At 38.6% G+C, this 12679-nt stretch overlaps 2 protein-coding genes across 2 annotated transcripts; one reads left to right on the forward strand and one right to left on the reverse strand.

Annotated features, from left to right (window-relative positions):
• Positions 1-4524: 4524 nt before the first annotated feature.
• LOC101293991 (probable polyamine oxidase 2-like) lies at positions 4525-7955 on the forward strand. The gene is made up of 10 exons (XM_004303856.1): positions 4525-4989; positions 5091-5221; positions 5307-5395; positions 5472-5585; positions 5759-5846; positions 5983-6068; positions 6168-6270; positions 6606-6703; positions 6796-7225; positions 7319-7955. Exons 1-10 carry the CDS (start codon positions 4932-4934, stop codon positions 7622-7624), a joined length of 1503 nt encoding a protein of 500 aa, XP_004303904.1. The 5' UTR covers positions 4525-4931; the 3' UTR covers positions 7625-7955.
• Positions 7956-8179: 224 nt separating this feature from the next.
• LOC101297764 (tetratricopeptide repeat protein 7B-like) lies at positions 8180-12371 on the reverse strand. Its single transcript, XM_004305806.1, has 7 exons — positions 12360-12371; positions 12033-12248; positions 11154-11406; positions 9838-11048; positions 9111-9258; positions 8677-9015; positions 8180-8595 (listed from the first exon to the last, which is right to left on the reverse strand). The coding sequence occupies exons 1-6, from the start codon at positions 12369-12371 to the stop codon at positions 8696-8698; spliced, it is 2160 nt and encodes a 719-aa protein (XP_004305854.1). The 3' UTR covers positions 8180-8595; positions 8677-8695.
• Positions 12372-12679: the final 308 nt, after the last annotated feature.

The raw sequence follows: 12679 nt of genomic DNA on the forward strand, positions 1-12679 counted from the left end.
ATTTTTTTTTATATAATTTACTGACAAAGATTAGGTGATATCAGCTTCTTTGTAACAGTTTGCTGGGTAACAGAGCACCCACTCTACCCAAAAGGGGACCACTACAACCACAAACCCACCGCCGCGCCTGTCCCTTACCAACTACACTACATTCTCATCTTGGAGTGGACACTTTTCACTCTCTACTTGGATGAAGATGTTTCTCTTGGATGAGATAATGGGAATGAGCAAATGATCGACCTCTCTTTATATAGGTTAAGGAGGAACCATCTAGATCACTCATTAGTGTTATCCCAATCAATGGTGCTTCATGAATATTTTATAACTCATGATTCTTCATATGCATTCCAAAACTATCCATATACCTTGTGTAACTCAAGAGTCACTAACTCTTTGACCTTTCACATTACCAACTCATGAAACCTTTTACATTTCTTGTCATAAGTTACTGTGAGTTATTGGTCTGGATATTTCAACATTTAGTAATTGGGACTGAAGCACTTCCGATGCGATAAGAGGCTGCAGAGTTTGGTCTTCCATTTGCGCCTCTAATTATAAATTAAGCCATAAGCAGCTGAGTTACTTGTGACTGATGTGACTAATCCATCAAAGTTAATTCTGAAAAAACAGTTAGGAGATGTTTGTCACTTGATACTTGATAGTGATACAATGGTTTTGAAAATGCACCCCAGTAACTCTTTCTCTAAAATTATTTTGACCTGAAATCATGGAAGCTACTGCTAAGGTAGTTGATCGAGGATTAGGAACAATTCCTCTAAAAACCGTGTCATTTCTAACTTTTTAGACTTGTCGGCAAGTGGTAAAGTGGTAATCACTTTTGCAAACAAATCAACATCATATGGCTGTGAAATAGAGAGTTCCTTGTTGTGGTTCGTATGTCTTCGTTTAATGTCCTACTATATAGGAAATATATCAGTCTACGAACTTGTGTTGTTAACAAGCCTAACCAAATCTGAACCCAGTTACCGATAAGCATATATATATATATGTTAACATTGTTGCACTATTAAGAATGTGGTGAGACTTGGGTGCTACTTCAGTCAGTTTTGGTCGTAAGAAATTGTTACATATCATTAAGGCTACTTCTATTTGATTAACTTCATTTACATTTGTAAGAGCTTAATTGCTTTTAGTTCGTCTTTATCATACTGCTCCAATCTCTTATTCAAAACCGATCGATGCGTCATTTCACCGGTTGTTGCCCCTCCCCCTTCCTCTGTCTTAGTCAAAACCGGATTTTGCATCCTCTTTTTAACTCCTTATCTTTCAGTAACTCTGTAATCTCTTCTTAATGGAGAATCATGTCGGGTGAAAATAATATATAGCAATGGAAGTCATGTATGCAAACACTACGGTGTTATAAATAAATAGCTACGTTATCTTAGTAATTATAAAATGAATAGCATAATACGTCCTTATCAAGAGATCTAAAGGTCCACTTTATACCACTATTTTATGTATAATTTCATATATTAGTGCCACGCTTGAAACATAGTTTTCACAAGCAATGTTTGACGCATTACACAACGTGTGATAGGGATTTATAAAAATAAATAAATAAAATAGAAAAGGATGGATCGAAAATGCAAACTTAGAAAATGAATTATGTAATGCTTACATCAGAAAATGCATGTACATGTAGGGGGATTTGTATAACCTAAGCAAGACACACACAAAGGAGAAGATCGAGATCCATACCATGAGGAATAACAAACACAACTAACGTACGTTTGTGCTTAGTAAAACAAAACCTTAATGAAATTCGCTTTTGCTTCTACTGTCTAGCATCTATGGTACGTATTTGTGTAGTTCGATCGTTTAGATATTCAATGGTTCACATATAAATTATATAGAGATGCACAAAAGATACAAATAAAGAATCGATTCCTTTCTTTTGTGACAAAATTAACTTCCGTATGGTAGTCATGACATTTTGTTGATAAAAATGAACCATTAGACCCACGTATTAAAACGTTGATAATGACTTAAAGTGCTTAACACTATTGCTGACTGCTGTTATCAATCAAGGATCAAACATCTGAATCCTGTAAAACGTTCACCCTTATTTGATTCATAGGTACGTGTTTGTAAAACCAGACGAGTAGTCCAAAAATAAAATTTAAAATATGTCTTATTGCATGTTTGTGGTTATGGGTTTTGAAATGTGTGCTTCATATTGGATGTGGTATATGTGTTTAGAAGGGTGCTCAAATGACCCTACTCGCATAATTAACCAACTAGCAGAACATGTCGAATTTGCAACAAGCATGATTGTGATTCGAGTTGTAAAATCTTTCTTTTATCCTTTTACATCTCCAGGCTTTTGGAAACTGATCGAACAAGCAGCACAAATGGAAGACATCAGCATCGATCTAGGCATCTAGCACTCCCAAAGAGAAAACGTCAAAGAAAATTATGAAATATCATCTTCACGTTCGTGTTTGGCATACTGCATTAGTTTATCTATTTACTTTATTTCCAACGACTTAGACATTAACATTTTCACGTCAATCCAAATCAAAGAAGAAGAAGAAGAAGAGAGCTGCGTGATACAACATTACAAAATTCCACAGTTAGATTTCAGCCTATGTGAGTATGTGACGCTTGTGTTGCGTCTTGGTGATCAGTATTAATACGTACTGTTTGAGCTCAACCGTAGTATGGTTGGCCATTTCTTGACACATATATGCAAGTGTATAATAAAAGATATTTGTTTTATGGAAAATTATGATTACGTAATCTCTTGATTTTTTTTTATAATAAATAACTTTATTGATAAATAGAAAGAAATTACTGTATAATAGAATTACCAGTTATGGTAGCTACACCACGAGACACATTCCCATAAAGATCCGTAGTTACGGGCCTGCCGCCAACAACAACATCCATGAGCCAAAAGGGCTCAACCCTTAACCCAATTTCACGTTAAAAAAGAGCTACAAAGTCTTGAAAGTAACGATACAACCTCGCTACCAACACTATAACAAGCCAATTCCCCTTCTTCGACACCGTGTCCAAATACCACCAGACCACGTGCAAAGACAATCCACTCTCATGTTGACAACCAGACAACACCAATAATCCCCAGCGGCGAAAGGATTCCTACTGCTGTTGGGAGTACTCTAAGAGAACATAGAGATGAGATTAGTGTTAGAGTTTGCACATGAACTACCATCACCAAAATTACCGCAACATACATATACGGCGGTGCCTGATAGCCTTCGGTTTTGTGCTCTAGCATACCACAGGTGTTGCAAAAGCCACACACACCTTCACAAACTTGAAAGTAATCATCATAGAAGTCAGATCCATACCTTCCCTAAAGTCGAAACGCATCGGTGGGTATGCATGTTTCACCGGGGAATCAAGGTTGTGCTCCAATCAAACCCTAGCTCACGCACCCTATAGAAGGTTCGAGTTGTCATGCGGCCAAGGGTTGCCCCCACCATATACAGAGCCTTTTTCGTCATGAGATCCGGTGGAAGACCAAAAACCTTGACCCAAACTAGGATAAATCTAATCGAAACCAGCGCTGCATCCATTCTACCATCGTATAGAGCTAGGGCAAACATTTTTTTTCCGTAGAAATACGGCCCTCCTTCCACAATATACTTTCGATTTTCTGCATTATTGAACCTCAATATATAGCGTTCACCTTGAGCCCTTATGTGCAGCTTCCCCTTTAGATCCCATAGCGTAGCCAATGTTGTTGTGAAAGCTTTGGGAACAACCTTCTTTTTGGAAGACAGAAGCCCGTCTACTGCGTATTGGTTCGATATAAAGTACAACCGACCATTCTCCGAAATAGCGAGCGCCGCCGCTAGACTGGAAACCTCGTTTACCATGATTGTCTGTCGGAAAAGAGAATTGTCAAAAAACTTCGAAATACAAAGAGAAACCCTAAGGAGAGAGCTTTTCTTCGCGATACAACTATCTTTTGATTATGTATAATAACAATAATAAAAACGGGCGTGTGTTCCTCCCGTTAGACTTGGTTCCAAATCTAATTTAACAAATAATAAAATCGATGTGAGAACTTTCATATATTTCTTTTCATTATACCACAAATGCATCGCACAGATATAATACTAGATAATCGAATTGACCGTGTTTGTGATAAAATGGATAAAAAACCATTAGATGGAAAAAAATGCATAGGAGTACGATGTATGACATTTGCTATCTACATCACTATACCAAATCGGTTAGATAAAAAGAGAGAAAAATTCAAAAAAAACGCCCCAAAATAAAACACCGACGATCCAACACGTTGTCACACACCCCACTTTGACATTCATCACCAACAATACCCTTACCACTCACCACGCCCTTTGCGTGCAATTTCGGGATTTCCGCCTTCCTAACTTTACACGTGGCAAATAACTCCCGCGAGTGCTGAATCTCCGCCACTCTCGCGCGTAATCCCTCCCCTTCCCAACTATGTGGCTGGCATACCTCTATATAAACCCAGCCAAACTGGGACGGTGGGAATCAAAATCCTCTCTCAAATTCCGTTTTCCGTTTCCGCATCAAATCTTCGCTCCCCTAAATCCCCGAACTTTTTCGGTTTCTGATTCCCCAGATTTCCGATTCCCGATTCCCGATCTTCGAATCCAGTGGGGGTGTTTGAGAGTCGGATTTGTTTGAAATCGTGGAATTTAGAAACCGTGGATTGAAAAGAAAGTCGCATGAGCTGGTTGGGGAAGCTGGGTTTCATAAAGAGAATATCGAATTCCAATTCCAATCACTTCATCACGTGTCTCTTGATTTTCACCCTCCATTATTCCCCTCAATTGCCCCTTTCCTTGTTGGAATTCGAGAAGAAAGCCCTCGATCCCTTATTATCATTGTCTATACCCCAATTTAATTCTAATTTAAATCCCAATTTAGTAATTTTAATTTGAATCACCATGGCTTCCGGTAATAGCAACAGTAATAGTAGTAGTACTACTCCCCAATTGCGCAGAGGTCCGTTTCGCATTAATACGTTTTTGTTTTGTAAGCTAGTTCGAAATTTTAACCATGCTAGATTTTGATTTTGATTTTGATTTTGATTTTGGAAAATGCAGCTGCCTGCAATTCGGAGGTTGAGAGGAGGCCGACCTTGAGCGGAACGACGCCGTCTCCGTCTGTGATAGTGATCGGTGGAGGCATGGCTGGGATTGCAGCTGCGCGTGCTCTTCACGATGCTTCATTTCAGGTAGCTTATGATGAAATTGGTTTAATGAGGTACATTGGAGTGTGGAGTTGTGGGTTGTGAAGGTTTGAATTTTTTGTGTGGTTAGGTTGTGCTGTTGGAGTCTCGGGATCGACTTGGTGGTCGGGTTCACACTGATTACTCGTTTGGTTTTCCGATTGACTTGGGTGCATCATGGTAAGCTGATATTTGAATTGTATTTGGAGTTTTTGGCCCGGAGTCATGTGGTTAATTTTGTGTTTTTATGGATTAGGTTGCATGGAGTATGTAAAGAGAATCCCTTGGCTCCATTAATTGGGAGACTGGGTTTGCCTTTATATCGAACCAGTGGTGATAACTCTGTGTTGTATGATCATGACTTAGAAAGGTACTTAACCTCTTATATTATGTGTTAGTTGAATATTCATCGTCTCTCTTATTGTAGTCTGTGATATATACATAAGTTCAGAACTTTAGACTGTTTTCGCTCTTTAAAACTGTTAAGTCGAGACCTTTTCTAGTGTTAGCTGACATAAATTATCTCTGTGTTCTATTTTGCAGCTATGCACTCTTTGATATGGACGGGAAACAAGTTCCTCAAGATTTAGTTACGAAAGTTGGTCTAACATTTGAGGAAATTTTAAAAGAGGCAAGTCATTTTATGTTTGTTATCCTTCTTTTCGTAGTATTTTTAGATTATAGTTGCCGAGGGTTACTTGGTTTTGCTCCTTTTAAGCCTCAATTGTGGGTCATCTTTTGAGACGGCTATTGTTTCTTAATTGCAGACAGATGAGGTAAGAAAGGAATTCCCAGAAGATATGTCCATCTCCCGTGCTTTTTCAATTGTTTTTCAAAGGAAACCAGAATTAAGGTACCAAATGAGAACCATATTTCATTGATTTAACTAATGTTTAACATTATGAAAGTCCAGGAGTAACTTATTCAAATTGCTTCTGTATACACTATATAGGTTGGAAGGAATTCCCCATAAGGTATTGCAGTGGTATTTGTGCCGAATGGAAGGCTGGTTTGCAGCAGATGCTGATACAATTTCTCTTAAATGCTGGGATCAGGCAAACTTCTCATCTATCCTTTTCTGGGCGAGCAAAAGATTTCAAACAATGATCCTTTTATTGTTGTTTTTTATTTACGACTAAATCAAATACTTGTCAATTTAAATTTAGATGCGGAGTCTATCACTCTTAAATCCGAAAAAATTATCATCAAGTAAAAGAAATTTTTAAATATGCTATTGTAGATTTGTAGTGCTGCTCATTGACTGCATGCACATCAGATGATTGTGTTATTCTTTTTGTGAAACACTAGTGATTAGGATGAACTTTATGGTAATGAGTGAACTATAATGAATGCTATTTAATTGTAGCAATTTTGTTTTTCTGTTGTACAGGAAGAACTGCTTCCTGGTGGTCATGGTCTTATGGTCAGGGGATATCGCCCTGTTATAAACACCCTTGCCAAAGGTCTTGACATTCGCCTAGGCCACAGGTAGGCATTGATTTTCATAAATAATTGCCCAATGTATATGTTCTATCATCTGCTTGTAGCTTATTCAACAATTACATATCTTTTGTTGTCAGGGTGACAAAAATTTTAAGGCGGTATAATGGCGTGATGGTAACAGTAGAAGATGGGAGATCATTTATTGCAGATGCTGCTATTGTTGCTGTTCCCCTCGGTGTGCTCAAGGCAAATATCATCAAGTTTGAGCCAAAGCTACCTGACTGGAAGGATGCAGCCATTGCTGAACTTGGAGTGGGAATTGAGAATAAGATAGTGTTGCACTTTGAGAAGGTGTTCTGGCCCAATGTGGAGTTTTTAGGAGTGGTTGCGGAGACATCTTACTGTTGCAGCTACTTTCTAAATCTTCACAAGGCTACTGGTCATTCTGTGCTTGTTTATATGCCTGCAGGGCAGCTGGCCAAAGACATTGAGAAAATGTCTGATGAAAAGGCTGCTGACTTCGCATATACGCAACTCAAGAAGATCCTGCCAGATGCTTCTGATCCGGTAATCCTTGTTTCTCGATTTCTAACAAAGGCATCTTGATTATTCCATTCTATAGTTCAAAACTAACTTGATCTATGATTTTGAACCCTGCAGATTCATTTCCTTGTTTCTCGCTGGGGAACAGATATTAATTCACTTGGGTCCTATAGCTACGATATGGTAGGCAAACCCCATGATCTGTATGAGAAGCTAAGGGTCCCAGTAGATAACCTCTTCTTTGCTGGGGAGGCAACAAGTACGGACTTCCCAGGTTCTGTGCATGGTGCATTCGCTACTGGAGTGATGGCTGCTGAAGATTGCAGGATGCGCGTTCTGGAGCGATATGGTGAGTTGGATTTGTTCGAGCCAGTCATGGGTGAGGAGGCCATGTCTATCCCAATTCAGATCTCCCGCCTGTAACTTGCTGGTTATTCTCTCTTAGAGAAGAATGCAAGTATTGCAGATGTAGATGTCAGATTTGCTGTACACAGTCCCGATCTTGACTTGTCTGTGTGGGAGTATCGATCTCTACTGTGGATAATCATTAAATAAATCTTAAGAATCTAGTCTGCTAATAGCTAGTGGAATGTTGCAATGGACATTCCGATGGACCTTAAATGACCTCCTTTGTAACGAACTGTGTTATTACAAGTCAATCTATCACGTATGTCACTACCTTAGTCCTGCTGATATTTGTTTACAACGAACTCTGTGAGTTAGACGCTGATACATTATTTTTAATATTTGCGTTAGTACTGTGAAACTCAAGTTAAGTTTGCTAATTTTGTGGACATTTGGGACAAACATGTTCATGTCGATCGGTCCAGCACGAATGTGACGAATCAAATCAACCATGAGTTCTGTTCAATATAATCATGCTTCACCACAATGTCAAAGATGAATAGTCCAGCTGAGTTCATATCAAGACAATGAGGATGTAAATGGGTACAAACAACTCAAAGAAATTGAATCTGCAAGTTTTCTTTCAATGTTTCACCTTGAGGTTGCAGTTTCAAAAAAATCATAAAAAATTGCAATCAGAACAAACATTTTTCTTTCCTTCTAACCATGGATTGAATTAAATAACTATCTAATACGGTTGCTCAGCTAAAACATGTACATTTACACGCTGAGCAAAGTTGACATTTTAAGCAAATGCATTGCCAAAAACCTGCCCAAAAGAATCTCCAACATTGTGATTTCTCTGCAATCCATTGAAAAATTAAAGTGGGCTTCTTTTCCCGTCACTTTCTTGTTTTCCATAAAAAGCTCAAGTTACAATCACCCCTTGAATTGATTCTTGTGCCTTTTTATGGTAAATGAATGAGAATAATATCCAAATTCCAAAATGAGAAGACTCCCAGTTCCCAAGTGGCTCTAGTAAAAGGTTCCTGTATATAAATGAAGCACTAGTCAGATTTAGCTCTGAAACTTCTTCGGAAACAAACATTAGCAACTACTAAAACTTATACCCATTTAACAGCGTGATCATCACATAATAGAGCTGAAGCTTTCGATAGGATCAGATTCTTCAAGCATGGTAGCTGCCTGAAAGCAGTCTGCTGCATCAGCCATCCGTCCATCATCTCTGTGAATGATTCCCAAGTGATACCAAGCTTTACGATTGTTAGGGTTGAGCCTGAGTGCATCTGAGAGTAAACTTCTTGCCACAGGCAATGCCTTAGGTCCCATCTTTGACATAAGCACGGCAACCCCAATTTTGCCAGGAACATAATAGGGTTCTTGCATAAGAGCATTAATATAAGTGACTAGAGCTTCATGACTTCTCCCACATCCTTCCAAGATAATGCCTATTATATATAGAGAGAAATAAGTTTCAAGTAAACATGCTATTTATAAAAATAATGTAACATTCATTTACATGTTAGATGAGTGAAGTTCTTGCCTTCTGCGTGCAGTGTTTCTGCAGCAAACTGCTTCAACTCTCTGGCTTTACCCAAACATATTTCTGCATCCCTCCAATATGAAAGGCTGGCATATAAGTTTGACAAACCATGCCAAACTTCAAGTTCGTTGACTTTATCATCCTCGGTCTAGTAACAAACATCCAATTATAAATTCAAAAGGAAGAACTTGTTAAACAGGAGTTCCTATTTGTCTCTTCATGAAAAGTAATATTAAAGAGAGAATATATTGCAAAAGTAAAAAGTATACAAATGAAATTGGAAAACTATGAACAGTTGATTAAAAGCAACAATCACTATTTTACAATTGCATTGCTACATAGAGCAACTCATGCTTCTTTAAAAGGTCAGATTAGGCCCTCCATTATCAATCAGATCCAATAATCCCATATTACATTTTGTGCCACTCAAAAGAAAAAACAAATAAGGTGGTGAAGAAAAAGAGAAATTTAATATAGCATTTAATTGCATCCTGCAATATCTGAAACTTATTTCCACAAACAGTCGGAAACTTGACTTTTATAAGGAATGAACTATCATTACTTTCAAGATAGGCCAAACCAGACTATTGTAGAATGACCATATTTTACTACTTTCCCATCACTACCAATAATGGCGTATGCAGAAATTCAAACAGTCTGTATTTGTATACGGTAACTGAACAACTAAATGGTATTTTGGAAAGAAAGAAGCAGAGGCCAGATTTACCTGAGAATTAACTCTGAGAGGCCCAAAAGATTTCCTTTGGGCTTGAACCAAAGCAAGAAGGTTACGGTAAGTTTCAATTGCATCCATTGGTAAGGATTGGGAGATTTTCAACTTTGCTTTAAGTCTCAGTAGTGGCCCTTGCTCCCATTTTGCAGTCTCATCCAATGCCGCATCAGTGACTACATGAGCCTCTGAAAATCGCTGTTGAGCAGATAAAACTAGAGCAAGCAATCGCCAACCTTTTAATGCGGAACCCCCTGTTTCATCAATGAACTGCTTTGCATAGCGCAAAGCAGCATTTAGATTCCTGTGCTCTGCATATTGAACCCCCAACTCAAAAATTAAATCTGAATTGTTCTTCTCCAAAGAAATGGCCTCACTTAGTGACTTTAGTGCTTCAGACTGAATACGAGACCTCTCAAAGTCAGAGGAAGAAGTTGTTGCTTGCTTCCCCAAACAAAGACCCAAAAAGCGAAGAGCCACAGCCTTTAAATGTTCATCCTTACCCTGAGAATTACTAACAGCCCTCTGTGCATATCCAACTCCCTCAGCTGCCACATGGGAATCCTCACTGCAAATTTTGGCAGCCAATAATAGTGGCATGAGTTCATCTGGTCGTTCATGTTTATGTAAAGATTTCCTCAACAGATTTAAAGCGGCTTTGTTCTGTCCTGCTCCACTATAACACAAAGCTAGAGAATTCCAACGATCAACACGCGGATATACTCCAGGCATGATCTCTTCAATTTGCTTGGCTAATACAGAAGTCTGGTTGCATATAGATAGTGCGAATGTTAGATGTTCTATCAGTGATGGATCCCATTTCAATTTACCTTCGGACAAATTTCTCAAAAGGATCATTAAAAGCAGGATTGCCTCTTCCAGATTATTTTTAGGCACATATGAACCTTCAACCTGAACACCTAAGCTGGGTGGACCAGCCTCTAGTCCACTATACAGCAGAAACACAGCAAATGCTTTCTGAATTCTTGCACAACAGTCATTATCCAGGTTCCACTGACCAAGTAGAGCACGTCTATAAGCAGTGATTGTTTCTTGATAGGAACCGGCTTGTTTCCACAGCTCTGGAAGGAGCTCTACAGCTCGGCTGACTGTCTCCTGCAATCTACTATCCACTTGTGCATCAGGTATTCCTTGATGGAATATTTTTTCCACGGCATCAAGCACTCTTTTACATTCATGAGCAGCCTCTGCAAAAACAAAAATGAAGGTTTGGTTTGGAACGTAAGTTAGTGTGAGAAACTAGTGGACCTTAGACAAGTCATCATCTCAAATATTGGAATATTGGAAGCTACCTGTTAATCTGCCAAGCTTATGAAGAGACTTGGCTTTCAAGTATATGGCGTCAAGAACGAGGGTAGCAGCATGCTGCGAGACTGAATGCTGTGAATCAGGACGAGACCTGCCTTTTTTAGAAGGTGTTTTCTCAGCAATAGAAGGTTGCAATCGCTCTATGGCCGCTTGGAGATCGATGCCATCAAACACACGAAGAGCACCTTCAAGATTACCTCTTTGGTACTCTAACTTTCCAAGGAGGGCTCTTGCTTCCTGTAAATTAGCATGAATCAAGTTTTTTCAGTTGTTCAAGTAAACAAAAGATCATTACACAGAACTCTGATCTCTCCTTACAGCTGCACCAAAAATGGGTTTAACTATGCCAACTGTTGTTAATCCAAATACAGACCAAGATTTTCAATAACAGAGCTGATTAAACATAATGGACCAATTATGATAATCTAATCTGAACCAGATTGTGAATTTTCAAGAGGTTAGGCAAAATTAGGTTTGACGCATTAAATATACTCTCTCAATAAAATCAAAACAAATGATAACATATGATTATATGATTTTTGTGGAGGATGGAGCCAAATGAGTAAATATGATATGTTCCCAAAAACAAGCAGGCAGGAGAGTATCATCCAGATTTCAAAGACAATTCTGAGAAAAATGGAGACCTTTACACGAAGATTTAATGCCATGCAATGAGAATGCACTCTAGCAGATGAAGTTTGCTTTTCTCCATCTGCTTATAATTCATGATATCACCAATGTTTAAACCACAATCTCACAATTTCCACTGTCCTTGGAAGGAGGAGTTACTGCCAGTTCAAAGGGCCATGATAGGTTTACTTTCCCTACCAGGATGAACAGAAGAAAAGTATGCATAAAATTACCTCAAAATTGAGTGATAACCCTTCTCGTAATGAAGATTCTGCCTCCTGAATATTTCCTTCATCCAGCTTGGCTGCGACATCAGTTGCTTTCATTGAATTCCCATTAGCAGAGAATTCAACCACCATGCCTTCCTCATACTCGCCAGATTCCATGGTCTGGCTCCTTATACCTCTTCCCCCACCCTTTCTCACAGTTTTCAGTTCTGTCCAATCATTCTATCCATTCAACACTTAAGCTAACACGCATATAAAAGCTGCAGCCATAAGCCAAACAGTACATTAGTTAAAATAGAGAAAACCAACTTCTGTGCAACAAATCCAGCTAACCTCAAACACCATGTAAAGTATTTTGTCAAATAATGTATCTATCGGGGATGCAGTAAAGCTATAACTTCGGACGAAACCACAACCTATAATTCACTAAAAGAAAACTTATTAGAATGCAAGAAAACCTATACGCACATCTCTATCTAGACTTGAAATCCGAAAAATACATCAATGCACATAAAAAGTCAAAACAGGTATTGTGGGGAAGTAAAACTAAAGATCATAGCACAAACATATACGGGTCTTCTCCTTAAAAAGAATCATGTATAGTCCTCCATAATCAACAATGCCAGAAAAGCAGGAATCTTTGGATCCAATAT

This window comes from Fragaria vesca, linkage group LG6 (assembly GCF_000184155.1).
Source record: "Fragaria vesca subsp. vesca linkage group LG6, FraVesHawaii_1.0, whole genome shotgun sequence".
NCBI classification, from domain to species: Eukaryota; Viridiplantae; Streptophyta; class Magnoliopsida; order Rosales; family Rosaceae; genus Fragaria; species Fragaria vesca.

Coding starts and splice junctions, on each gene's coding strand:
- LOC101293991 (XM_004303856.1), top strand. CDS start 4,932: ATGGCTTCCGGTAATAGCAACAGTAATAGTAGTAGTACTACTCCCCAA. Junction 6,704..6,795: donor GACATTCGCCTAGGCCACAG/GTAGGCATTGAT, acceptor TTTTGTTGTCAG/GGTGACAAAAATTTTAAGGC. Junction 7,226..7,318: donor TGCCAGATGCTTCTGATCCG/GTAATCCTTGTT, acceptor TGAACCCTGCAG/ATTCATTTCCTTGTTTCTCG.
- LOC101297764 (XM_004305806.1), bottom strand. Junction 11,049..11,153: donor TAAGCTTGGCAGATTAACAG/GTAGCTTCCAAT, acceptor TTGTTTTTGCAG/AGGCTGCTCATGAATGTAAA. Junction 9,016..9,110: donor AGAAACACTGCACGCAGAAG/GCAAGAACTTCA, acceptor TATATATAATAG/GCATTATCTTGGAAGGATGT.